The sequence below is a fragment of the Nanorana parkeri genome, unplaced genomic scaffold (genome assembly GCF_000935625.1).
Source record: "Nanorana parkeri isolate BGI_ZX_2015 unplaced genomic scaffold, ASM93562v1 scaffold1397, whole genome shotgun sequence".
Lineage (NCBI taxonomy): Eukaryota > Metazoa > Chordata > Amphibia > Anura > Dicroglossidae > Nanorana > Nanorana parkeri.
In genome coordinates, this window is record NW_017307665.1 from 25918 (window position 1) to 53757 (window position 27840).

Sequence of the window (27840 nt, forward strand, 5' to 3'; positions counted from 1 at the left end):
TTTCATCAAGCAGAGAGTGAATCTCATGTAAACAAGATTTAGTATGATTCTTTCCTTTATAGTATGGTACTCTAATTCATTGTCAAAATATACCTGTTAAAACCTAGAAATATGGACTTCCATTGCTGACCTCCTCCTGAAAATGCTTGCTGTGTGGCTATAATTGATCTGAAGCACAGAGCCAGAGCATGCATGCAGCAAATTAAAGTGACACTAAACTCAGGAGAGAAATCTTAATGCATTTAATTACTATTAACAAAAATGTCTCTTATTTGTGTATCACTCAGATGTAGATCCTCAAATCATCTCTGAACTGGTGCTGACCCTGTCCTTCCTTCTGGAGGGGGGCTACTTTTGTTCTTCATGGTCCCTGCGAGTGTTGTAAAGTAGCCACCACTCCAAGCTCACTCCTGTGATAGACTATAATCTCCATAGAATTTGGTAAACTAAATGCGAGATTGTAGTCCATCACAGCTTGGAGCGGTGGCTACTTGTAAACGTATGAAATATGTATAATCCGCGCTATATAGATCAATATGGATATCTCAATTAAACAAATTAAAATTAAACAAATAAATGAATAACTGAATATTAGAGCTGCTGTACTAGGGCCACTAGGGTCAGATAGTATGTAACTGGATGTGCAGCGCTCAGGATCACCAGTGAGTGAATCAAATCAGTGTTGGCATATTAACCTTGATAAATGCTAATAATCAATAATAGCCAGTGAATACCAATCTCAAATTGTGCACGAATGCAAAAAAAATAAATAAAATGTACAATTCCAAATATAAAATACAGAAAATACGAAATGTATAAAAACTCAAACTTATCAAAGTGATGTGAATTCAGAAGTGGGTAAAAAAATATATTAAATAATTTGTTAATTGGCTGTGAGTCCAAAAATAGATAATTTGTGAATCCAAAAACTTCAAGAATATAAATAATTCGTTGATTGAATGTGAGTCAAAAATAGATCATTTGTGAATCCAAAAACAATTCAAATATTCAGTGTTCGCAACATGTTAGTAATGATAAAAATCCCACACCGCAGTGTCCACGTCTAAGTCCCCTGTGGGATGCGGACTCACCAGACCAGGATATTCACAGGCAGAGGGAGATGATAGTTGATGATCCTACAGTTGTCTCGTCCTCATCATATGGATCAGTATTTTGTCAATAAAATATAAAAGGGACAAGAACTCCTCATGGTGTAGTCGATAGCAGACTTTATTAAACAAAAAAGTAGACACATTTAAAATCGCTAAAAACGGCCGCTCACACGTCTGTGAGTAAAACCTCTGTACTTCCTGGTTGCGTGTGATGCCGAGAAGTGTAGCCCCGCCCGACGCGTTTCGTCATACAAAGACGTCTTCAGGGGGATCGTAGGTCTACTGATTCACTCACTGGTGATCCTGAGCGCTGCACATCCAGTTACATACCGTATATACTCGAGTAGAAGCCGAGATTTTCAGCCCATTTTTTTGGGTGAAAAGTGCCCCCCTCGGCTTATACTCGAGTATATACGGTACTTGTAAACGTAGCCGCCACTCCAAAATCACTCCTGTGATGGCCTACAATCTCACTCTTAGTTTACTAATTTGTACTGAGATTGTAGTCTAAGAGTGAGATTGTAGGCCATCACAGGAGTGATTTTGGAGTGGCGGCTACGTTTACAAGTACCGTATATACTCGAGTAGAAGCCGAGATTTTCAGCCCATTTTTTTGGGTGAAAAGTGCCCCCCTCGGCTTATACTCGAGTATATACGGTACTTGTAAACGTAGCCGCCACTCCAAAATCACTCCTGTGATGGCCTACAATCTCACTCTTAGTTTACTAATTTGTACTGAGATTGTAGTCTAAGAGTGAGATTGTAGGCCATCACAGGAGTGATTTTGGAGTGGCGGCTACGTTTACAAGTACCGTATATACTCGAGTAGAAGCCGAGATTTTCAGCCCATTTTTTTGGGTGAAAAGTGCCCCCCTCGGCTTATACTCGAGTATATACGGTACTTGTAAACGTAGCCGCCACTCCAAAATCACTCCTGTGATGGCCTACAATCTCACTCTTAGTTTACTAATTTGTACTGAGATTGTAGTCTAAGAGTGAGATTGTAGGCCATCACAGGAGTGATTTTGGAGTGGCGGCTACGTTTACAAGTACCGTATATACTCGAGTAGAAGCCGAGATTTTCAGCCCATTTTTTTGGGTGAAAAGTGCCCCCCTCGGCTTATACTCGAGTATATACGGTACTTGTAAACGTAGCCGCCACTCCAAAATCACTCCTGTGATGGCCTACAATCTCACTCTTAGTTTACTAATTTGTACTGAGATTGTAGTCTAAGAGTGAGATTGTAGGCCATCACAGGAGTGATTTTGGAGTGGCGGCTACGTTTACAAGTACCGTATATACTCGAGTATAAGCCGAGGGGGGCACTTTCCACCCAAAAAAATGGGCTGAAAATCTCGGCTTATACTCGAGTATATACGGTACTTGTAAACGTAGCCGCCACTCCAAAATCACTCCTGTGATGGCCTACAATCTCACTCTTAGTTTACTAATTTGTACTGAGATTGTAGTCTATCACTGGAGTGAGCATGGAGTGGTGACTACTTTACAACACACACAGGGACCATGGGGAGCAAAAGTAGCCACCCTCCAGAAGGAGGGACAGCACCAGCACCAATTCAGAGATGATTTAAGGATCTACAGCTGAGTGATACACAAATAAAATACATTGTTGTTAATAGTTAGGGAACTTGAATGTATTTTTAGATTTAACTGTGGAGTTTAGTGTCACTTTAAAGTTGGAGAGAAGTAACAATTCCTTATCGCGATTCTCGTTCTTGGTAAGTGTCTCACAGTACTGAAGCATCAGCCTAACAACAAGGTAGATTACTTTTTTTTTTAGAAGTGAAGGTCAATGATGGGAGCTTGCATAATCCTATCGTAACAGGTTTCCTTAAAGGCAAAAAAATTATTTTCTGTAAGAAAGCAGAATTGTTTTCATCCGAGGGTTGTGTTCTCATCAACTAAACAAGACCTTATCACTGCAAATGAAAGAATTTACTATTATATTATAAATCAAATCAACTGTGATGGGGATGTTCAGATACCAAGTACCGTACTCGGTACAGGTACATGTACTGATACCTTTCCAGTTTCAAGACTAGACTAGAGAAAAATGCAAAAGTTATGAGACAGCTGTCATTTGTAAGGAGCACATGGAGCTCCTGGGATTTGTACATCTCTGTTTTAATGTGTGATTTTTTTTTTTTAAATGTATATTAGGGACGCACCAATACCATTTTTTTCAAGCACTGATACTTGTCCAAGTACAAGTACTAATACCTTTTTGTTTATTGTCATGTGACAGTTTTTCTAAAACAATACAGACTAATGATTTCAGGACAGTGGTGAAGCGGCCAGAGCCAGGTCCCAGCTGCAACCCTGGTAGTTCTCGTACAAAAATGCCAAATATCGGCACTGGTATCTGAACATCCCTAAACTGTGAGCATTTCTGCTTGCATAGTACTGGTAATATTCTTTTCATTTGATGTTTAAAGTTTCCATATCTAAATAAGGAAAATATATCAAATGTATACAGTACACATTTCAAAGGTTGCTTTTGGCATATCTGCATATCCCAAACATGGAGCATCAAACAATACCTGCATAGTTGCCACTATGGGTTCCACCATTATGTTCATGTCATGGCTGTAGCAAGACGATAAGAATAAGACCGCAGTGCTGTTTATGCTTTTACTCCGCTAGAGAACGACATGGCTAAAACAAGAAGTAATTCTAATATATAAATGCAAGTTAAAAATGTTTCTTCTTCCTTATACATTGAGATTAAAGCAACCCTATCACAAATTCAATCGACCATGATAAAAAAAAAATCATGTAGAGGTCACTGTCCGTAAAAACAGCTTGTAAAAATTGTGAGTAGATCCAGAGATGTGTGTAGCTTAGGTTATCTGCAATTCTCCACTTTCCTGTAAAAGTCTTGGGTTTTTCTGCCTACGTATTGGTCCTTTAATGTGCTGGGCGGACTTATTGACCAATAGGGAGGTTTGGAATTTCAGCTGCCTATATCTCTGGACCTACTGGTTTCCACAGGCAGTTGTAACTGTCTGCCTCTGCATTTTTTTGTCGTTTTGTTAGATTAGCCTAGACTTGTGATACGTTTGCTTTAACCACTTGTGGACATACATGCCCTAATTAGCTCTAATTTAGTTTCTTATTCTCTTCTTAGCTAGCTTTATTTAACAGGTTTTTTTTTAATGCGCAAACTTTTTTTATTTTTTATTTATCAATTTTTTGTAGTCTCATTTGAGTTTAAAAAAAGGAAAAAAAGTGTTTTTATTCCTTTTAAATAATTTTACCTTGCACTAGAAACTAATATATTTTGTGTTTATAAACAAGACCTATACCAGAATATTATTTGTACATGATCTAAAGTTATACTAAATGCTTTAAAATGATCAATGATGTACTTTTTCTAAATGTAACTCTATAGCCTTTAATAAAATATATTTAAAAAATTACTATTTCAGACCAAATCTTTCTCTTGCGTTCATTGAGGGCCTGTTCACACCATCCCTGGAAAATATCTGTTTTTTTTTGTCTGCACCTGAAATACATCCCAATGTATTCCTATGGTATTTCTGGGCTCTGTTCACACCAGTGCCGTCCATTTTGGTGCAGGGAGAAAAAATGCTGCATGCACTAGTTTTTCTGGTCTGGAGTGCACCAACACTCATACAAACGCATCAAAAGCGTGTGCAAACACACTGGACCGCACCTGAAAGCCAATTTTAAGCTTAAAAAAATAATTAAAAAAAACAAACCAGAATGCATTAAAAATGCACTGCACTGCATTTGCAGAAACGCATCCAGATCTGGTCCAGACATAGTGTGAACAAGCCCTTAGGGACACATGTCTGTTTTAGATAATCAACTGGGTATTTCACCACCTTCAACATTTGGACACCAAGTGTACTAAAAACAAGACAGTCCGGACGGGAGTGCAGCTCCTGTCTGGGGTCAAAACATCCTCCACAGCCGAGGACTGGCACTGTGTGTTTTTTGTTTTTTGTTTTGTTTTTTTTAACCCATGGGCTGAACAGATAACATAGAACAGGTTCCTCCATCAACACGTATGAGCATTGATGGAGAAATCTCCTGCTGTCTTTATTGTATTCTTACAGCAGCCGTGGCGTTTGTTCCCCATGGTCCCTGTGTGTGTGTGTGTGTGTGTGTTGTAAATTAGCCACTGCTCCAAGCTCACTCCTGTGATGGACTACAATCTCATGTTTAGTTTACTAATCAATATTGAGATTGTAATCTATCACAGGAGTGAGCTTGGTGTGGTGACTACTTTACAACACACAGGGACCATGGGGAACAAAAGTAGCCACCCTCCAGAAGGAAGGACAGTGTCAGCATGAATTCAGAGATGATTTGAGAATCTACAGCTGAGTGATACATAAATAAGATACAGTTTTATTGGGTACTTGAATGCATTTTTAAATTTAACTTCGGAGTTTAGTGTCACTTTAAAGGATGTTTTCATACGTGTATATGTATGTGTGTCTATATGTGTGTGTATGTATATATATATATATATATATATATGTATATGTATATAATATGTGTGTGTGATTTTTGCACTTGAGAAAGGGCTTTGCTGCACCCAAAATGCAATGCAGTTAATGGAACTTTGAAAACTGTAGAGAGAACAATTTATGAGAATGTTTTATAAATATGGTTGAGCCCCAGGACCCCTCACTTTTATGTTGTTAGCTACGTTTGAATGCAGGCTCCAATGTTCCTGGTGGATTTCCTTTTAGATAAACTGCATATACATAAGTGTAACAGCCTACAGATTTCTTTAACGTTATCTAGTACTTTCCTTTTATTGGTTGTAATATTGCCTTTTGTTCCCTCCAGTATCGGCAAAGTTAATGTTAGTCATCTGATGCCTAAAACAATGCAATCAGTCTGCATTGCAATGCTTCTTATAGATTTGCCAGTAATTAAAAAAGAAACCGGAAACATCTGAAAACAACTGAAGACTCTCAGGCCTGATAGGATTATATATCTTTTTATAAAGAGCAGTCAGTACTCATTAGTACTATACAAAGTGCCTTAAAGCCATTCATCATTCATAGGACTTGTGTTTGTATGCTGACAGACACCTAACAGCAAAACATGATTCAGCATCAGGGCTTTATGTATTTTCTTATAACAATGAAAGATCTTTTGATAGCTGGGTCATTATTGAAGCAAAGCAGTGGTATAACCCTCTTGTCTTTTGTCTTTGGTGGCTGATGGCACAATGACTGCAGAGATGAGTGTGCTATGAGTCACCCATTTCCTGGCAGTGGGATGCCTGGGGGCTGGGGGTTGTGTTACACTCTTTTTACCTCCTATGGAAATAATTCTTTAATTTACAATTAGATTGTGAGACTGGGTTTTTATCTGGTTTCACCTTTCATTTGGATTGTTTTGGTATTATTCTGATTTTTTTTTTTTTTTATAGATAAGACATAATATGTTTAGATCAATCTGTAAGAGACTTCTTTACTTCACCTTTCAGACTTTTCTGAATTAGTCTTTATAGAGAGACAGATGGCCCCGACTCAGTTCTTCTTTTTACAGGAACCCTTTGAACACTTTTTTATACACTTCTGTACAGATGCTTTGCAGTGCTTTTGCGGTATATTGCCTGGCTCTTGCTAGGTCTTCAACTATAAGACCTGATGTGTATACAGTAATGCAGCCAGAACGCTAAAGGCATCAAGAACAAGTTCTTGATTTATTTGTGATTCTGTCAGCATTAAAGAGAAGTACATAGGCTTACATTGCTGGCCTTCCTAAAATGTTAATCAGGGATGTGAAGGCAGGGGTGCATACTTGTTCTAGGTCAGTGATTCAGCAAGACAGCCAAGCAAGTAGTATTTTGGAAAAGAAACCAGGTGGGTTCAGCAATGTTGTCCATGCTTCAGAGGTTTTTTTTGTATTGGCTTTATTAATTTACACAGGTAATGTTTTTTCAATTAATCTATTGAAATACATAACACAAGCCAGCCAGATCAGTCAACACAAGGAAACACCCTACCCAAATTTGTAAGGTATTATTGATTGACTTTAGATCTCCTTTACAAATTATCTGTACGTGTCCTCATACCACAGTTAGGCTGGGTTCACACCTAGGCGTATTGAATATGCGCATTTGTCGCGCGTTTTTACCGTGATTCACGGTTAAAAACGCGCGACAAACGCCTGTTTCCGAGGGCTACTTGGCTGTATCCCAATGGAAACGTGAGACCAAAACGCCCCAAAGAAGTACATGTACTTCTTTGGGCGTAGGCCGTTTTGTATCGCGTTCAGACGGGCGGAAATACGGCAAGGTGTGAACCAGACCCATTGAATACAATGGGATTTAGATGTTTGGGCGTTTTGTAGAGCGTTCGTCGAGCATTGAACGCGCTACAAGACGTTCAGGTGTGAACCAGGCCTTAATGTTTTAAAGCGTAAATACATTTGTATACAAAAAAAATAAAAAAATTCATATTGATCTGCTTTGCTTTTAACATGGAAGCACAATGCAACTTCCCACTGTAGGAAAAAGCAGTAGAATCCATTAGGTTAAACGGTATCATTTGATGCATCTTGTTTTATATTAGGCTTACTTTGCTTCTGGAATCATAAAAAAAGATAAAATAAAGCAACATTGTATAGCTGTTATTTTCACCAACTAAACTTGGATTAGAAAAACAGTCACATGGCTGAAAATATATACAGTTAAGGAAAGTTGCACACTTTATATCTTAGTGAATTATGCATATTGAGGTTTATCCTCTACGCCAGGGATCCCTAACCCCTGGGACGCAGAGCGGTACCTGTCCGTGGCCTCCTTGGCAGTCCTGCTCCCGATTAGGAGCTGCCGCATGGGTGAGAGCAGAGGAGGCTGTGCCTTGTGTATTGTCACCTCCACGTTGTGTACACCTCTCACCCTCCATCCAGGGACGACGGTTACTGTCCATTGCTAGGCACTGCACAGCCTCCCGTGGGACAGACACCATGGACACCTCCATGACCAGCCTGCTTGTCTGCTCACTTCTCTACATGCTGCAGCGTGTTAATGCAGCCAGGCCCGGGGAAACGGCACCGGAGCTGCCAGAGTGTGTGTTTGTGTGTGGCCAGAATGGATTGATGAGCAGACTGCTCGGACCAGACCTCAGTGCTCTGTCTGCCAATATCCGCATCTTCACTGCTTACCTGTAAGTGTCACCCCATCCCTATGCAGGGGTCCGCAAACCCCCTGGGCCACGGTGCACCCACCTACCGCAAGCCTGCCCCCCCGGGTTTCTTCCATGAAATCGGTCCCTGGTGCCAAAAAGTTTAGGGTCTAGGGACTTTTGCTCTATGTACACAATATTAACATTAAAAAAGTATATTTGCATGTTAATGAGAGGGAGCACATAGTATCCCTGGTCTTTCTATGGGGACATCCTGAGTTTTCTGTCACTCTGAAAGTGTACAGAGAAGCTTGCTGTTTGTCCAAAGGCCTACTCCACAGAGATATCTAAAGGGTAAGAAATATGTTTTAAAAATATTTTCAGATATGCTGTGCGAATAGGAACACATATAGAGAGTTTTCTCAAACTTGACTGCAAAAGTATAAATTCAATTTTAAACCACAACTTTACTTTCAACTTTCCCTTCATGCATTTGAGTAACATATGTAGTTCTTGATCTTGCTTCTGCGTTTTAATTTGTGTCCTAAAATTTGTAAGTAAGTTGAACATAGTATGTGGGTGAATAACTTTTTAACTTTTTTTGGTACATCACTCTTCTAAATATCATTCTAGTTTACTGCACCTTTGCTACGTATTAGTTTTAGTATTTCTTGCCACTGTCCTCTTCTTCTTTTTTCCTGAACACTGTTTAATGTTGATTTATTATCTTAATGGCATGTATATTCCATTATTATGAGTGTTTATTTTATGTTTGGAATGCTAACAGACTAAACGATGTGTACATACAGATGTACTACAACTTACTGTTAAGTTCAGGCATGCAAGTGTGGGGGGCGAGTCAGACAGCCTGACTTATGCCAGTCACCCAAATGATCAGTCATTGCCTGATTCCATTTATAAATCACTGTGGAATTTGTAGCAAATCACATTCCAAACTAACCGCAGGCTCCAGTGGGTCTCCAGTCCAAGTGTGGCGAGTAAATGTTTCTCAGGTGAGTCAGAGTGGGAACTGGGATGTGTCCTTTTTGTTTAAACATGTCTACAGAATTTCTAATTGATTCACTAAACACATTTTGACTAATATGGGTAAAAATAGTAGAGATTTGTATGATATGTCTAGCCCATGTATGGCCAACTTTATATTTTCAAAATGGCAATGAAGCAATTTTTTAAGACATTTGAAAGTGGTCAGAGGGGTTTTTACAAATTAGTATGTTTTAATAACTTTTCATCACTCTGTGAAATGTATGTATTTTTTTTTTTTTGTACTAAGTAATGCAGAAGTAACCATTACTAACCCTCATCTGAAAATGCTACCTTCCTGACTTCCCTTGAGGTTGGTGACCAAATCAAGCATGCAGCTATTAAAGTCATAGGGAAGGTAGAACAGCTGATCTGCTTAATAGTAACGAATCTGTCACCCAGAATAAGTTCCAGCCAGAGGATCAGTATAACAGCCAGACAATGAGCCTTTTAGAAAGGAGAGCTCGGCAAAGGGAACCTACATACTTTCTCTTTATGGGTTCCCTTTAAAGGAAATGGTTATATAAAAAGTCACAAATGAAACCACAGCAAAGTCATAAGTAAACTGTTGCTAGAAGCAACACCATCTTTCAATACAGTACCTTTTTAGAATTTGACACTTTCACTGCCGCTGATGTAAGGCATATGGCAGAACACTCCCACTTCCAGCCAGTTCTGTATGCCTTATATGAACTGCATTCACCCTTCTGCCAGAAGTTGCTTTTGTATAAATAAATAGCTGTTGAGACCGGCTGACAAGCCGTTCATGACAGCCATTTATTCATAATCCGGCTCCAACCGCATGCTCTGACGCAGCTGGTGCCCTGCACTCTCCACTCCTGTCACCCGATCCTTTCCTCTGGATGCCAGCAGTCTGCTTCCCTCCATGTGATATGTAGATGATCATACTGCAGTCCTTACCGGTATAGTTATAACCTGCCAAATCCAGGTGGGTGGTTGTAGTGACCATGGATGGCACCGTGAAGTAACATCTATGTAGAACAAGAATGTCACCAGCACTCCAATGTAGGTAAAATCAGTCCATTTAATGACTCAGAACGTCAGAGGCGCTTTTGGGGCCCCGCAAGGCCCCTTTCATCAGGCTCATGCTTCCCTCCATGTTCTCCTGTGTCCCCTTTAATGCCCGAAGCTCATCCCCTGTCTCTGTCCACATAGACCATGGCCAAAATATCAGATGATCATCTTGTGTCTACTTATCTAATCTAAGGCACCTTATCAAATGCCAAATTGGGTAGATAATCCTCATACCTGTCAATGCCATAAGATTGCACCAGACCCACTGCTGACTGGTCCCGAAGAGGAATCAGCTGTGTTAGATTTTTTTTTTAAACCAACCATAGGCGCTAGAGTGTGTGGGTGGAAATTGTTGACACATTTCAATTCCTCTTAGGCACCTGTGCTTGTTATCAGATCTCTAAACACGAATGGAGTGAGGCAGTGTAGGTGCCCATGGCCTATCTGTGGGAATACAATAGTTGTATGGCATGGTTTCCGTTCTTTGCTTAGATAAGCTTTGGCTGGTTCCACCTACAGCTAACTGAGACAAAAGATTGTTGGCCGATACAACTGGATCAGGAAACTGACATCTAATTTTTATGGGCAAACATAACTTTTCTGTGAAAAAAATCCTTTATAGGTTTATTGTTAATATATTTTATCTTTTAGCATTTTTTTTTTTTTTAAATAGGCCGATGACCTTCTTGCCTAAAGTACAGGACCCTATTTTTATTCTAAAGTTGTTGTTTTTTCCTAGGAGATGTTTGATGGACAGGTCTCATTTTAAATCTCTTGGGTTTTTCTGTTTGATGTAACCGATTTCTGCTTTCTTCTAGGCATCTGTGTAGCATAGTCCACTTCTGACTCACTCTGTGACTACTGATCTCAAGGTTAAGATTTCCTTTTATGGCCTGCCCATTTGTGTAATACTTTACATTTGTTTTTCACAAGGGTAATACTATGGCCTCTCTGTTCTGAAAAGTGTGCTCTGTGCTGCACTGGCTTTGGGACTCTGAAGCCGGCATAGCGCAAGGAACCTAAATGATCTGTTTAAAAAAAAAAAATGAGAGTAGAGCTTGGTCACGTGACCTGTAAAAAGTCACATGAGAGGTGTCCTCTATCTGCTCCGCTAAGCAGAAATAACTTGGTGGGGCTCTGAAAGGTACACATAGCAGCCCAATTTTTATTAACAGGATGGCCCATGATGTGGATAGCATTACAAATTAGCCCCTTAGTGGAGAGCGTTCATTTCCTTGGCTACATTCATATTCGAGTACACCTAAATTCAAGAGGTGAATCTGCAATCTTACCTTTTTTTGCTTTGAATTCCTCCCCAAAAATAGCAGTACAATTCCTCTGCCTGGCTTTATTGTGCGAACCGCTTCAGTGCTGTATATAATCAAGGTGAGATCTAGGGCACTGTTGCCATAGACTGCTAGTCTCAGGAGTTTTGATGTAAGATTTGGTGATGACGCTACTAGGCTGCTAACTGTTCTTCCTGTAGAGAAGGGCCTGCAGTGCAATGATCTTCATGGTAAGTCAGTAATGGGAAAAATTAGCTGTTGGCAGCCTGCAGGCAATACTGGTGACTAGTTCTAGTCTTTTTCCCTTTGCATTCCTATTTTGGTCACATGTTCCACTCTTCAGGTCTTAGATGCAGATATAAATGTAAGCTCTGACTTCCGACACACGTTATGAATATTCATTTAGACCAAATCTTTAAAACGCTCATATGTAATCTTCTTTTAAAATTTATATTGAATTGATATTTCATTTATAAACCTAAACATGCATATGCACCAATGTCCTGGATTGAAAATAAATAGAATATTACATTGCTTGTCACAATCCAGTCATTCAGATAAAGTCATCTGTTGCGTCAGTTTTTTCAAACTCTCAGGGTCTTTATCTGTTTTTTTGTTGTTTTTGTTTTTTTTTTTAAATATCAGATTTTAGTTTTGTTTTTTTGTAATTTGTAAGAAGCGTGCTTCATCTTTCTGACATTACGCATTTTCTGTGTATTGCATAGTTGTAAGTCCTCTTAGAATCCTTATTTTAAAACCCTCATTAGGAATGATCACATGTAAAATCTGTAAAAAATAAATCAAGGCACATATAATGCTGTTTTTAACACCTCTCTGGGCGGGTAAATAACACATGCTAGCTCTAATTATGCAAATTAAATCAACACCATACCTCCATGAAATCTCTGACCCCATGCTGATTATGATTACCAGATTATGTGGATTGGAGCAACATTCACCATATTTATTCCCAGAGAATTCTTGTACAAGTCATTCTGAATTGAGAAAGCTAGTCGGTTGACCGGTGAAAAAAGTCTTCAAGAAAAATACAGCAAGTCCAGTTGCCTTGATTTATTTTTTACAGATACACCATGACCTGGATGAATGAGAACCTTCACAGATCACATGAAAAGTAAAATCTGAATGTTGCTTGAATTGATTCACTGATATCTCCTGGCTACAAATCAGCCGAATGTTAAAGATGAACTCTGGGCAGAAATAATCTTGACCCTTGCAGTGGGGCTACCCCCGCACTGCAAGGGCTGACTGCTCGTTTTCGACTTGCGTGTAAAATAAAAAAAGATATACCGTATTTTTTGCTCCATAAGACGCACTTTTTTTTCCCCCAAAAGGAGGGGGAAAATGTGCCTGCGAATCCTGACGCCTGAGACATGCTGGACGAGTAGTTTTTGTGTACATTTAGCCCTGCTAAAGCAGAGCTAAATGTACAGTAGGAGCCACTGCTCGTTTAATACAAGTGATCCGATTATATCACTTGTATTAAAACCGAGCGACGGCAGAGGTGATCGAGATCACCATAGTGCAGATGAAGAACGGACGTTCTTCGTCTGCTCTGTGTGATCACCGAGACCGTGGCGCTGTAATCACAGCACTAACTACAGCTGCTGTCACAGAAGCTACGGTCTGTTGAGTGCTCCATAAGGCGCACCGGACCTCCCTGTGTCCTATGGTCCGGTGCATCTTATGGAACGCAAAATACGGTACTCACTGGATCTGCCGGACTGCTAGACTGGTCCCTGCAGCCTCTCTCTTCCTCTGGTGATGGAATGTCCCTCGGAGTACTGACATCCAATACACTGTAATGTATGTGATGACACCACAGGTTCTTAAGGTGCCCATACACCAAGCTAATTAAAAGCTTGTACGATCTGCCCATCTTGGACAGGCGGATCGTACTTGCGATCATCGAAAGCCCACCCCCCGCTGAGGGGCGGGCTTCCGATGACCGCAATGCTGAACGGGCAGTTCCACAGTTGTCGAACGAGCAGGCTAGAAAGCCGCAGAGAATCGTACGATTCTAGCATGCTGGTTCGACAAAAGACGTGTGACCGTACAATAAAAACGGTCGCACGCCTTCCATACACCTTGCGATTATCGTACGATCGTGGAATTTCCTTCCCGCGATTATCGTACGATAATCGCAAGGTGTATGGGCACATTTAGAGAGGAAGAGATGCTGCAGGGACCGGTCTAGCGGGGGGTCTGCAGTTCGGGTGAGTATTGATTTTTTTTCCTCCATCCTAGACAAAAACAAGCACTTAAACGGGCCCCATTTACCCGGAGTTTTTCTTTAAACCCACTGCAATAATCAGCTGATCTGTAGGACCCCTACTGCCTTATTTTTTTTATTTTTTTATTTCAGTTTTGATAAATGTGAGGACATGTTGATTCTCTTCCATGAAAAAGAACCACCAATGTTCTCTGAAATAATCTGAAACTGACACAATTAATATGTAAAAATTGTTTATTCCATATTTAATAAAAATCAGACTTTGCTTTTGATTTTTTAAATCAACAGAATATTTTAAATAATAAAACAAATGAATATGGCATGGACAAAAATGATGGGTTGCTGAACCTGATATTGTGTTGCACAAGCTTTAGAGGCAATCACTGCAAACATGTAATATCTCTGTAACTCTGAATGAGCTGTCTCAGGTTTGAAGGGTGCCTTCTCCATGCTGTATATCTCAGCTCTTTCCATAGATGTTCAATAGAATTCACATCAGGGCTCACAGAAGGCCGGTTTGAACAGTCCAATTGTTTGTTCTTGGCCAATCATGGGTGCTTTCAGCTGCGTTTTTGGTTATTATCCTGTTGGAGGACCCATGACCTGCAAGTTATGCAGAGCTATATCACTCCAAAATTCCTTGATAGTCTTGAGATTTCATTGTACCCTGCACAGACTGAAGGCACACTGTGCCAGACACCGCAAAGCAGCCCCAAAACATAACGGAGCCTCCTCCTGTGTTTTACAGTTTCTCTGGCGTTCTTTACTTTGAAAGATTTCTTATGTCTGACCACTTTTTACTTTCATGCTGATTAAATTTAGTTTTCGTAAACTGATAAAAGTACAGTTATCCTTTTGGCCTATCCCTCTTGGCTAAATTAAACTTCCTTCCCCACCCCAGTTATAAACTTAACTGAATCAGATAAACTTGGCCTACAGCAAGCTTCAGATCCTCTGACTAAAATCAGGCGCCTGGTCTCACCTGCATGGTTGATCCCCATAGACCTCCATGGGGTCTCCTCTAGAACGTTGCCTGCATTGGGAGACTGCCACATAAAAGTCAAAGGGTATCAAGTTCTCAGGTGCAGCTGGGCAAAGGAGATTGCCATGGGCAGCAGCCATCTAATACAGATATGTATGCACCTTGGGAAGGGGGTTCTTTTAGGTCAGAGAATAGGCATAAAAGATAGCTGTACTTTCTCTGAATGTACAATCGCTCTTTAACCTTTTGTATGATTTATACAACTATTTTTCTGTAATTGGTTAATTGGTATGGTGTCCCATGGCCTTGTTTTTGGAGTCATTGAGCATAGAAGCCCATTTTCTACAACACCTACCAATAAAAAAATATTTTTTTGTTTAAAATGTACGATCAGTAATGTTTATTTGCTATTTGTTTTCATTGCTGTATGTGCGGCTTCTGCGGGGTTATAAATAAATAATAATAATTTTTAAAAAAATGTAACGACAAACACCTAGGGCTCTATTTATAATGTTTTTTTCACACAATAGTCACTCAACTTTCATCCAAGATTTACTCATTTTTAAGAATGCATTCAATTGAAAAAGTATGTGAATCCTGGTTTGAAACTTGTGTGATAACATTTTATAAGTAGACCTCCTAGTATATGAAAACAACACTTAGACTTTCACCACACATCTGTGTAGCATATATACAAAGATGTCAATTTTGTAGGTAATTTTTCTGCACTGTCACTTCCTCTTTAGGTATATTTATGGTATTCAGTTTGGGTCAGCCTTCTAAGTAATCACATGAGATCTATAAAAAAAACCCACTAATTATCCACAAACTGTCAAAAAAGGACTTTATTTGGTCAACTCGTTTTCTATACAGACATTGTCAACTTGCGCTAAAAGCTGACTCTGGGAGGATGAAACTATGGCTTTTTAAAATATGAATTTTAGCAGAAGCAGATGTCCTAAAGCGTATTCTGTTCAGTCTGCCAAAACCATAGGATGAAGTCGCTCTGACTTCATTTTGGACAGCTGGTTAAAGTTGTCGAAAAGCAGGCACCTGATCTATTGACTCCTTGTGGTAGTGAGTGGGTTATGTCTGAGTCCCTGTATCTTCTCCACAGTAAGCTTAAAATGTAATAGAACCAGTCACAATTAAGAGAACCTGAATATTCAGTCTTAGATTGATAAGTTTTGCTTGCTTACCTATGAAATATATTTGGCACCTTATTTAGTTTTACTTACACTGTCATAAGCTTGCCATACACTGTAATAATTTCTTCGTTTAACTTGTGGGCTGACCGAAGAAAATATTACAGATTGCTCCATTAACGCTTACTAGTGTTGACTGAGGAACCTCCCGCTGTCTTCATTGTATTCTGACAGCTGCTGGCTCTGTTCGTTCGATAATTTTCCTACTGGCTCTTTCGATCAGCTGATCAAGGGATGCCAGCCGAAAGGGTGCTGACAGTGGCACCCACTGTGCGAATTTTGACCGGTTCATGAAGAACCGGCTGAAATTCATATAATGTATGGGCAGCTTAAGGGATGACTATATGCTCTGGGAGATGGAGGCAGCCCTGCCAGTTGTCTCCCCTTTATGCTGATAATTTCTGTCCTAAGATGTCCTAACCCTCACTCACCACACTGCATCTGTGGAGGAGCAGCATTTTCACCCAAGGGCAGGGAGTCTGTATGGACTAAAGAATACTTCCCCCTATCCTTCTCCATAAGGTTGGGGGAAGTATAATATAGTCTTTACAGATAGCTGGAAACAGATCTAACTGTTCACAGTCAGCACAGGTAGAGTGCACAGGACGTTATCAGCTCACAAGATTTTTGGCAGGATCAACAGGCATTTTGTTGAATATTTCAAGCAAAAAGGAGAAGTTTGTTGTAATAGTTTACATACACTTTATGATTATATATATTTACTTCTATGTTATAATGTTATGGATGCTGGAAAGCTGCCTAAATTTAGGCAGTTGAAAGGGGACCTCTCACCTCTTGCTCCTGGCTCCAAGATATACTCTGACAAATAAAGTAGTTCTAAATAAGCATGTACAAATAAATATTTCCTTAGTATGCCTGCTGTATTATAATCATCTAAATGTTCATGAACCCAGATGTGACTGGTTCTCTTTCACTCAAAAAGTGGGTTTCTTGGGTTGCTGTAATTAGAACTGTTCCAGTCAGTCTTTGCCATGATGTCTGTGTTAGTTATGCTGAGCGATCATTGCAAATTGCAGTTTGTATAGTTGGCTTGTACAGCTGCATTTGTGAAATACAGGATAGTGTTTTGCTTCCATCCTGTGTTTTGCACTGTAAGTCTTCTGGTCTTATGACTTGCTGTTTTCACATTTCTGTTTTTACTGGCTCTGGCTCAGCTGGAATAATAGCCACCAAGACCTGTTACTGGAAGTAGAGCCGGTACGTAATAAGCTCATTATGATCCCCTACTTGAGGATAAAGTAACCTTGTAAGACTGCTGATACATTCACAATTGCTTATCTCGTAGCAACAGTCTCCCTCCTTTCGCAGTCTTGGCTGTTCTGTGCAAAATGCATTGATTCTTTGTCTGCATTTTGTACTACATGTCCCTCTTGTACTGTCAGGTCTTACAGGTGATAGTATTACGTGTGTGTTGTAAATGTTTGTTTTGTACATTTAAATATAAACCTTGTCAATTTTAAACAAATTGGTGGGTGTGCTAGGAATTTATCAGATGTTTGGCTATATAGTTAATTCAGTCAGATGACTGTATCTAACCACATTTGCTCAAAGTAGCTCTTCAAGATTAACGATCTACGTACATTTATGATGTTTGGTAGACCAGATTATTTCAGCTCGGACCTTTTAATTCTGGCTATATGTTTGGCCATATTGCTAGAGATTTAAGTAACTTAAAGTGACATTAAAGTCAAATTTGTTCCCCCTCCCCCAATGTTAATTAAAGCACTTACCTTAAATTATGTTTCTTAATCCGCTCTTCTTCTTTCCTGTCCTTTTCATCTGTCCCTCCAGCGCTGCGGCGGGTCTCCGATCCAGCGCTGCCTCCTCTGTCCTTGCTGGCACTTCCTGTCCCACGGTGTCTGCATGCGGGTGCACTCGTCCATAGACTTACCTTGTGTCTCTCCTCGCGGCCCGGCCGAAAATGTGAACTCCGCATGCGCCCGCCCCAAGACGCTTTGCGGCCGCCCGAGAATTTTCACATTTTCGGACAGGAGCGCGTAGGGAAGACAAGTTGTAAGTTTAAAGCATTTTTTTGTTGTTTTTTTAAACGCTTTTTGCATATACCTACTGCTTGCTACTTTAGCAAACAGTAGATATAAAATTATACTTTAATTGTGTTTTCATTAAGTCAGTGTGCTTGAAAAGTGACCAATGACAGCTCATTTGTACAAATTATTATTAAGAGGACAATTAAAAATGTATTGACTTCAATCTAAAGAAAGCTGTAGGCCAGTGTGTTCTCACTTTTCTATGAATTCTCACAAAAGTTTTTACAACTGTAAAACTGCAGTAGAAGAATATACTATGTGCATTTTATTAGTGCGCTACAGTATAGGATCTGAGTTTGACTGGGGGGGATCTGGTTAAGCAGGGAAGTTATTTTAAAGAGCTCCATTAAGCTTTGTGTGTAAAGTGACCGTTTAATATAACCGCAGCAGAACTTCAGAAATGCTTTATCTCCTATTGTGAATAAATGCTTTGGGGTCTGCTCACTAAACTGTGTAAAACTTTGGCAACCCCCATTTTAAGAAATGTGTTGTTGAGCTGTCAGTCTATTTAGTTAATGCAAGTTAGAAAGGAGTGGGTAAAGACATAAATTATGAAATGGTGTGGGGTACCTGGTTTTAGTATCTTCTTCTTTACTGCAGAGAAAGGAGATGAACAACTTACCGGGTTATATGCAGTAAAAACAAATGCTTCTAATTTTATACTGGCATTCTGTGTATTTATTAAGTTCTTTAAATTGTTACCGAATAGTTGTGATCCACAGAAAAATGTTTGAGAGACAGAGAGGACATTGTTGACAACCATACAAAAGATGGAAAAATAAGACGTCGGGTGTAATATGTTGGGTGCAATGGCCGCCACCCAAGTGATGGTCCAGGGGCCAGGAATTTACTTGTCATTTTTTTTATTTTGTTATCGATTTTGTCAAATGTTCCTCATATTATTATCACAGGTAGTTATATAACGCTGACAATTTTTACATACTGCACAGTCACATCAGTTCCTGCCCTCAAGGAGCTTACAGTCTAATGTGTGTGTATATATATATATATGTATGTGTGTGTGTATATAATTGGAGTGTGGGAGGAAACCGAAGTACCTGAGGTAACCTATGCAATAAGAACATGCAAACTCCTTGCAGATAGACCAGGATACGAATCGGGGACCCAAGTGTTGCAAGGCAGAAGTGCTAACCACTAAGCCATGAAAAAGAGGCCTCAGCCTAATTGTTTTGGATGGGAAAGTTTAGGAAACATAAATATGTAAATATATATTTACCTTTTGTTGTGCTGTTGCCACAATGTGAGAAATCCAGCGTCCAAAGCTTTAGCGTCCAGTCTGCTGTTGTGCAAATTATTTAGGGAGATTTCCCCATTGGCTTGAATGGGTGGATGTAGTGTCTCTTGCTGTGTCTTAGTACTGTTTAAAAGCACTGACTCACCAGAAATGTATTTCAAAGTGTTGGCAGCACTTCTGCTTTGTTATGTATTTTAAAACCTTTTGAGCTTGTGATCCATTCGACTGTGTAGGAGACTGTGTATTGGGGGAGGACTGTCTGCAATGGAAGATCATTAGGTTTAAACAAAAGATGTACTTTACAAAACAATTATTTTGCTTATTTCTCTAACGTTTCATTTACTATAGATTTAGTCCTGTATTACCATGCATTATTATTAGAATCAATTCCATGACTGCATAGAAGCATCATTTTCAGTTTTTTTGTATGTATTTAATTTTAAATTAATTGCCACATTTACAACCGTTATTATACTCGAGACAGTATCATGCCACTCCGATGTATTCAATTGTGATGACGTTGATTGTCTGGACAAAGCTTCCAATATAAAAGTAGGATATTCTTTTTAAATAAGGGCTTTTTAATAATCAGTAAATATAACCATTATTTTTATTTTATTCTGTTCACAATGGAATGCCAGGTTATGTGCAATCTAGTACCCGACAAACTGAAAAAATCTCTTGTACCCTCCCACTGAGTGGAGAAAAATAGGGCCAAAGCCTGTTGTATTATTAGTATTAAACCTTTTTCTGTTTTTTTCCCCCTGGGTCAGATCTTCTCAGTACATATACAGAGGAGTTGCCAACCACAGGTTTTATTTATTTTTTAAGGCTTTTATTTATGATTTTTTTTATTTTTTATGTAGACCTAAAAATATAACCTGTATAACCAGACCCCCACACCAATACTCGCTCTGTGCCCTTTGTCCCTCATTGGGTACTGTATAGCCTGAAAGCACTACAGCCTTATTTAACTGACCAATGGTAATCTTTCTGTTTTTCTTTACTTCTGAGCCTGATGATTTAGAGGCATAGAGACCACAAGAACAATGTTTTTTTTCACATAAAGGGTATTTGTTTTTCAAAAAGTGTATTTAAAGTAATGTTCTATTTCTAGATTACATGAAAATAGTTTAGTAAAGTTTTTCCATATAAGGCAGTGCTGGATAAATCCCAGGAATCAATTAGCCAATATACCTAAAAATATATTGCTCTCAACTAACAATTGCAGAATTTTTTTTAGATGTAAGTAAATGAACAATCACTTTGGCTTTAACTGTGGCTGTTGGCTTCTAGTTTTGATTGCTAATTTGATTTTCACTGCCTCATTAGAAGAAATTACAGTTTAAAAAATGTCCACTTCTTTTTGCATGTGCCTTTTTTAAATGTGTTGTCTGTCCATGGTGAACTGATATATTGGTAGTTTAATTGTGGAATGTTTGTGCATTCTGTGTAATACAATCTTTTAAAATTGTGTTAATGATATCAGAAATGTAGAGTACATGGACACTGCTTCTTAAAGAACAACTCCACTCAACGCTTCTTTTTTCATGTAAACTAGTAACCTGACCTAATCCCAATGTAATGTCAGAACAACAAAGAATTTCCGTTGGGGGGGAAAAACACACTAAATGTTTATAGGGTTGTCATGGCTCCAGTAGCCGGACACATTGAATTGTGAATTCAGAATGATTGTGTTCGCCGGTTGTCCTCAGTTGTCAATGGTTGGGACTGACACCTGGTAATAGCACAGGAGGGCAAGAACACACACACAAAATAATTCTGGATATCTGGTTTTGATAAGCAAATGTACATATTTGCCACCCCCAATGCTTAAGAAACTGAGACTTAAGTTTTTATTAGATTACATTTTAAAGCTCTGAACAGCTAAGATTAGAGACCATTGAAAAGTCTTCTTTAAAGCAATTATTTCCTTTTGCCAGTGTTTGCGGAAACGGTAAGCATTTATCAACTATTCAACTTATAAAGTATTATAAGTGCTTAATCTGTGAATTTTTAAAGCTTTATTACTTTGGGTGTCGCCATCTTGCTTATAACACAGCATTGAGAAGGTGAAGCCAAGTGTCCGTATTTTAAAGACACTTCAGTCCGTCATGTGACTGTCATGTGTTACTGCTTCCTGCAAACATTGGTTCCCAGGGATAGTGGCTACAGTTGAAGATCAGAGCTTTGCTACTGACTTTTCACAGAGTCTGAATTTGCTTATGAGTAAAAGACCTTTTAGTCTGCTTAGGCTGCATATTTCGGGGAAAGGAGTGCCTCTGAAACAGCTGATGGAGCAGATTATGTAGGTACCACTATGTTTACATACTTGGCAAATTGAAATGTTTAGTTTAAAGCAATGTTTATGTAGACATGATCATGTTTTGTAGAACATATCCAAAATTTACAAAGTATACAAGAATTCTAAAATTCTAATTTATATTTTTTCTGTTTTTATCAGGGTCCACACATAGCTTCTGTGACACTTGCTGCTTACGAATGTAACTCGGTCAACTTTCCTGAACCTCCATACCCAGATGAAATTATATGTCCAGATGAAGAATCTGTAGAAGGTGCCATTTCATTGTGGACCATTATATCTAAAGTCAGGCTAGAGGCCTGCATGTGGGTAAGTGTATTAAACATAAAAAAAGCAGTACCACTATTACCACACACCTTATATTTAAAGAAGGCCTCCAGGCAAATCTTTTTACTAACCCTTGCAGTGGGGCTAACCCCACACTGCAAGGGTTAAGAACTCGCTTTGGTCTAGAGAGGAAAATAAAAAAGTTATACTCGCCTGATCTTGGAGCCGTCTCGCTTTTAGACCGGTCATCACATCTTATACACCGTGTACAGGACATGAGGAGACTGAGGGACATATCATTGCTGCAGTGGAGAAGGAGACAGGCTGGAGGGAATGCTGGCCGGCTCTGAAGATCAAGTAAGTATATCTTTAAATTCCTCCCTAGACCAAAACAAGCACTTAACTCTTGCAGTGCGGGGGTAGCCCCATTGCAAGGATTGAGATTGATTTTCCTCCAAGTTCCGTTTGAAAGAGTATGCCAGGAAAACTAAAACTCCCCCCTCTGTACACGACATCTCTGTTTAGGAAAACAATATGAAGTTACAATATTGTGAAATCTTTTTTTTTTTTTTTTTTTTACACTTTTAATGGGTTTTTTTTTTTTTTTGCACAGGGACTTCTCTTTTGCATTTTTTTGCAAAGTCATGTAAATAATGGCACGACAGTGGTTGGAAATCCCTCCATGTTACTATCCAAAGAAACTGTGGCCAGATAGGGTACTTATATCCTGCTTGGAAATTCCCCGTATTGGGGCAGTGTGCAATAGTCACACCAATTGGAGATATTTTCTTTCAAAGTTTTGCACTGAAAAAATTGAGTTCTGGTTGCTTGTTGCACTTTTCCCTGCCATATTGGCCTGGCCTGTATTTTTTCTTCATGCTACCATCAAATATTTGCCTCTTTTAAAAGAGAACTATGGCAAAACCTTTTTTGGCATTCGTTCTCTTTTGGGTCACAGGAGGTCATTTACTAATGTCCTCCTGTGACCCAACACTCGGCATATAACAAGCTATTGCCCCCTATATGCTGACAGCGCAGAGCTGCACTGCAGCCGGGAAAGATCCCGAAGATATTGTTGGGGCCCACCCCGCTGCCTAATTGGCAGCCGACTCTGCTTATCCCTTAAGCCAGCTGTGCCCGCCCCCTCCCCTCTCTGTCCCTCTAATGAGAACTGGAGGATAAGAGAGGAGGGAATCTCTGCGGAGATCGGTGAATTACAGTCACCACTCTCTGCACAGAGAAAATCATGAACTGAGCAATCAGCGGTTTGTGATAACTCCGTTCTCGATCAATAGAGCCAACGTGCAACAGCTGCAGTGTCACAAATCAGCTCTGACTAAGGGGATGAGTGCATTCCACTCTCCCTATAATTCTCCTTCTAAATCACATTGTTTTCTTATTAGTGGATGGGGTGGCAGAGGAAGTTGCATAATGTAGGATATGCAGTCTTTCTTGTGATATTTCCAGGAAACAAATTTGGATAATCGAATAATTTTTTCTTTCCATTTTTCACAGTCAGTACAGCTCCTCTAAATAGAAAAAGTATAGATGTTTCTTAGAATATATCAGATTCCAGCATTTTTTTTTTCCAGCCAATAGTAGAAAATGAAAACTAATACTTCAGTGGTTACGTTTGATATAAACAGTGGTCATTTAGAGTATTTACTTAGAAAGTTAAAGTGTATGCAAAGCCAATTCTTTTTTCTTAGTTTGGGATACAGTAGGGAAGGGCTAGCCACCATGTCAGGTATTTATTGTTGTCTGTGCCTCCATTGGGGAGATTTAGCCTTTCTTTATCCTTGTGACTATTGTTATCAGGGATGTTGTTCCAGAGACAAGTGTCTTCTTCTTTCGTGTTGTGTCTGTTGGACAGAATGTGGCAGTGATTCTGGAATACAGTTGGCAAAGAAAGACAGACAGGGGTTTGAACTAGTTCAACCAGATCCCATCGCACTCCTGACTGGATATAACCCAAGATCATGGGTGGGTGCTGAGATGACAGCAGATGCCTCTGCAGATCAGTATGGTGTAGTAGAAAAGTCACTTGCACTACAATGAGAATATTAGTCCATGTTCTTTATTGACAAAAGAATTGTCACATCGTATAGCAATGTTTCGTAACCATATAGGTCCCGTCTTCCGGCAAACAAAGTGTGACTTTGTTTGCCTGCAGAAGGAAACTATACGGTTTCGAAATGTCGCTATTTGATGTGACAATTCTTTTGTCAATAAAGAACTTTGACTGAAATGGAGTGCGAGTGACTTTTCTACTAAGGGGTTTGAACTATTCCCTCTACTACAAATCAATTTGGCATTAGATATACCTTAATTCTTTGTTTGGGAAAATTGAGTTTTGTGTCTGTAGGAATATATTGGTAGAAGAGATTTACTGCTCTTCCTTTCTGATAGGTTTGAACTACCTTACCTCCAGTATTTTGCTATTTGTACCATTATTTATGCTATTATTTTTGTACTATTTTTATACTATTATTTTATTCACGGTATCTACTAATGCTAACTTTAAAAAAAAAAGATAATAATGAAAGTTTTCAATCTTATGACGTTTTTTTTGCTGTAGACTCCTTTTTCTTGTATCATTATAGGACCATCTTTCACAGGCCTATTACTCTTAGTATGTGTGTGTGTGTATATTTAAGTGTTCAAGTTCATTTTGGGTTGATGTAGAAAGATGCATGTCTCATCATTATGTTCGTGAAACTATTGTAATTATGGTTTATGGTATATTTCATTTTGGCTTCTCACCATCACTCCAGGGTGCTGGCACTGCCATTGGAGAGCTGCCACCATACTTCATGGCTAGGGCTGCCCGTCTGTCAGGAGCGGAACCTGATGATGAGGAATATGAGGAATTTGAGGAGATGCTGGAACATGCTCAGACAGCACAGGTGGGGAATGGCAATCATTTATCGAATTCTCTAATCCTACATATTTTTTTGTGCTTGAATGGCAGAACATTCCTAAGGATGTCATGTCAATATGCTCACCCATGCATGTGGTCTCTTTTTAAAGATGTGTTTCACAATGTTCTTCCCTTTTTTATAATTTGGTTTCTTTACTCATTTGCTAAGGTATGCAAGTTGCCATAAAATCTGTTTTACCTGTACATGTGCATCTGCTTTTGGATCTTCGAAGCATCCATGGGCTACAAACTGTAGTACCAAGCATATATCTTTACTATCAAGGGAGACCTGATGTGGATCAGTGGAGCACAATAAAATGTGCTGTTTACTGCATGCTACTGCTACAGTAACACACAGCGCTTTGTGCGGTGCCTTGAGGTGCCATTCATTTAGAATAGCACCCCAATGCACAATTAGTAGCAGGCTACACCTTGCATCACTCAATGCATACAATTCATATGTTGTGGTGTGTTTTTTGGAGGTCAGTTGCCTTGTGTTGGAACGTTTGCAAAAAGCGCATTTACACCACAACAGACCACAAAAAATTAAATCTGGCCATTAAGTTGCCCATACGTAGGCAGGTCAAATATGCCAATTGTCATACCTATAGAGAAGATGGCGTGGCACACTGGCTAGTGTGATAACCCATCATGTGACTACTTATTCAGTCACTTCCCATAAGATGTGGAATTTAACTGTCGAAGTTTTGGATCTTTAGGATTTGGCCAAATGCGTGAACACTAAATGTGTTTGTGGCAGTGCACTATCATTATATGTAAACTGTCCAGGTTATACCTAAATTAGATGGTATTAAATAATGGCATCTGGAGTCTTTGGGGATCTTTCAAGACACAAAATGGAAAGATTTTCACACGTGAACTGAAACTTAATGCAGCTTTTCATGTAGCTAGTGTTAATATGTGATTCCTGCAGTGATTCTATAATAGAGTCACAGTGCTGTGTTGGTATCTGCAGTGCTAGTGAAAAATTGCATGGGAAGATCAACTTCACATGTATCATATCTCTGTCAATAATGCCCTCATGGTAAACTATGTCTTGTCCCAGGAACTGCATTTACACTTGTTAAGTATATAAAGTGGATATATCTATGCATTTCAAAGAAATATATTCTGACTTTAAAGGAGTAATCTGGATTGAGTGAAATACACTCATCCCAATAGTTAGAGCCGATGTGTGACACTGCAGCTGTTGGACCGCAGCTCTATAGATCAAGAACTCGGTGATCATATACCGCTTGCTGATCAGTCAGTTCACGATCTTCTCCCTGCAGAGAGCGGTCACCGCTCCCCACAGGGTTTCCCCCCTCACCTCTCCATTCCTCCAGCGCTGACTGGAGGGACAGATGGAGCAAGGGGCGGGCCCACCTGGCTCTAGAGAGAGGCTGAGCCAGCGGTCAATCAGGTAGCAGGGTGAATCCCAACAATATTGTCAGGTTATTTCCTGGCTGCAGCGTGGCTCTGCGCTGTCTGCATTTAGCGGGCAATAGGTTGAACTTGACAGACTTGTATCTTTTTTCAACCATACTAACTATATAACTATATGCTGAGTTTTGGGTCACAGAAGGACATTCATAAATGTCCTCCTGTGACACTTAAAGAGAACTATGGCGAAAAAAAGTTTGACGATAGTTCTCTTTTAATATTGTTTTTGTAGGTCTTTCTTCTCGTTTTTGGTAGTTTTATTACTAATGTTATTCTTACAGGTTAAATTGCAGTTCTTTTTTCTCCTAAGCTGTTCATGAAGAGATGTAGAGTGGTAATTAAACCCTCATTTATGACAGCTTTTATAAGGCTCTAAATTGCTACAGGTCTTTAGTTTTTGACACTGGAGCCTTAAACGTTTATGAAAGTGTTCCAATCTTTACAGACTGAACTCCTGCAGCTTTAAGGAGATACTGACCTTGGCTTCTTGGCATAATCACAGTTACTTTATCCATATGGAATTATTCTCTGTTCTTGTACGTATTGTCTTTGCTTGTGTTTTTTCTTTCATCCTTCCGTGCATTTCTGCTTCCCTGCCAAGTGTTTTAGCACTCTGCATGCGGCTGCATTACATCTGCCAAATGTAAAATGACCTGATACTTGCATCTCTCTGCCAACATGATATGTGTCAGTGTCTACATGCACTGGGCCAGTGCCAGCTTTGTCTGCAGTATCCCTTTTGTCCTGTTTACTTCCACACTAGATTACAGGATCGCCGTGACACAATGTCTTTTGTCTGTGTTTTACATTTAAAATGGGACTTTTGGGAAGAAAAGCAACAGTGTAAGGAACACATCCTGTCTGATTCTGAATGTTTTTCTGAGCCAGTCAAAAATTATACTACAGTAATGGACTACTTAACAGTAATTTCTTATAATTCTTAAAGGGATAGATGATTTAGGTAGAGCTGCAACAGTTATTCGATTAAGTCGATTAAAATCGACGATGGAAAACGTTGTCAACGTTTTCCATCGTCGATTCAACAGCAGACCTACACAGCCCAGGTTATGATAACAGCTGTGAGAGCCATGGGTGAAGTCAGGACACAAATGTATGTTTATGTACCTAATCATTTTACATAGCGACAACTGTGACATGGAATGCTCTCAGATGCTGGGAAGGCACCTTACAGCACAGTCTCTTCGAGGGATTATTGGTCCCATGTTTAATTTCATCCACCAGATTAATGTAAAAGTTGCTTCACTTCAGCAGATGCATTAGAGTCCAGACAGTGGGCTTCTGCCTTGCCTCAACAACTCACAGGTGAATCAACAACTCATAGGTGAATCCTCCAAGTTCTTTAACACAGAAAATCATCTGTTCACCGTTCACAGAGTTTCAAAATCCATAGCACAGCCTCTTCCTGTGAGGCTTCCCAGCTCTTTCATAATGAGCCAGGTATTCTGTCAGGTGGACTTGTGTACCCAGGGCAGCCAGCCTGTGAACCT

The 27840-nt window shown here is 39.5% G+C and overlaps 1 protein-coding gene across 2 annotated transcripts in view; it reads left to right on the forward strand.

Annotated features, from left to right (window-relative positions):
• VMP1 (vacuole membrane protein 1) overlaps positions 1-27840 on the forward strand; it is a 126982-nt gene that overhangs the window by 24332 nt on the left and 74810 nt on the right. For both annotated transcript variants that reach the window (XM_018569789.1, XM_018569787.1), the window contains exons 6-7: positions 21844-22011; positions 24744-24875. In XM_018569789.1, the coding sequence (XP_018425291.1) occupies positions 21844-22011; positions 24744-24875 (300 nt within the window). The remainder of the gene's footprint in view (positions 1-21843; positions 22012-24743; positions 24876-27840) is intronic.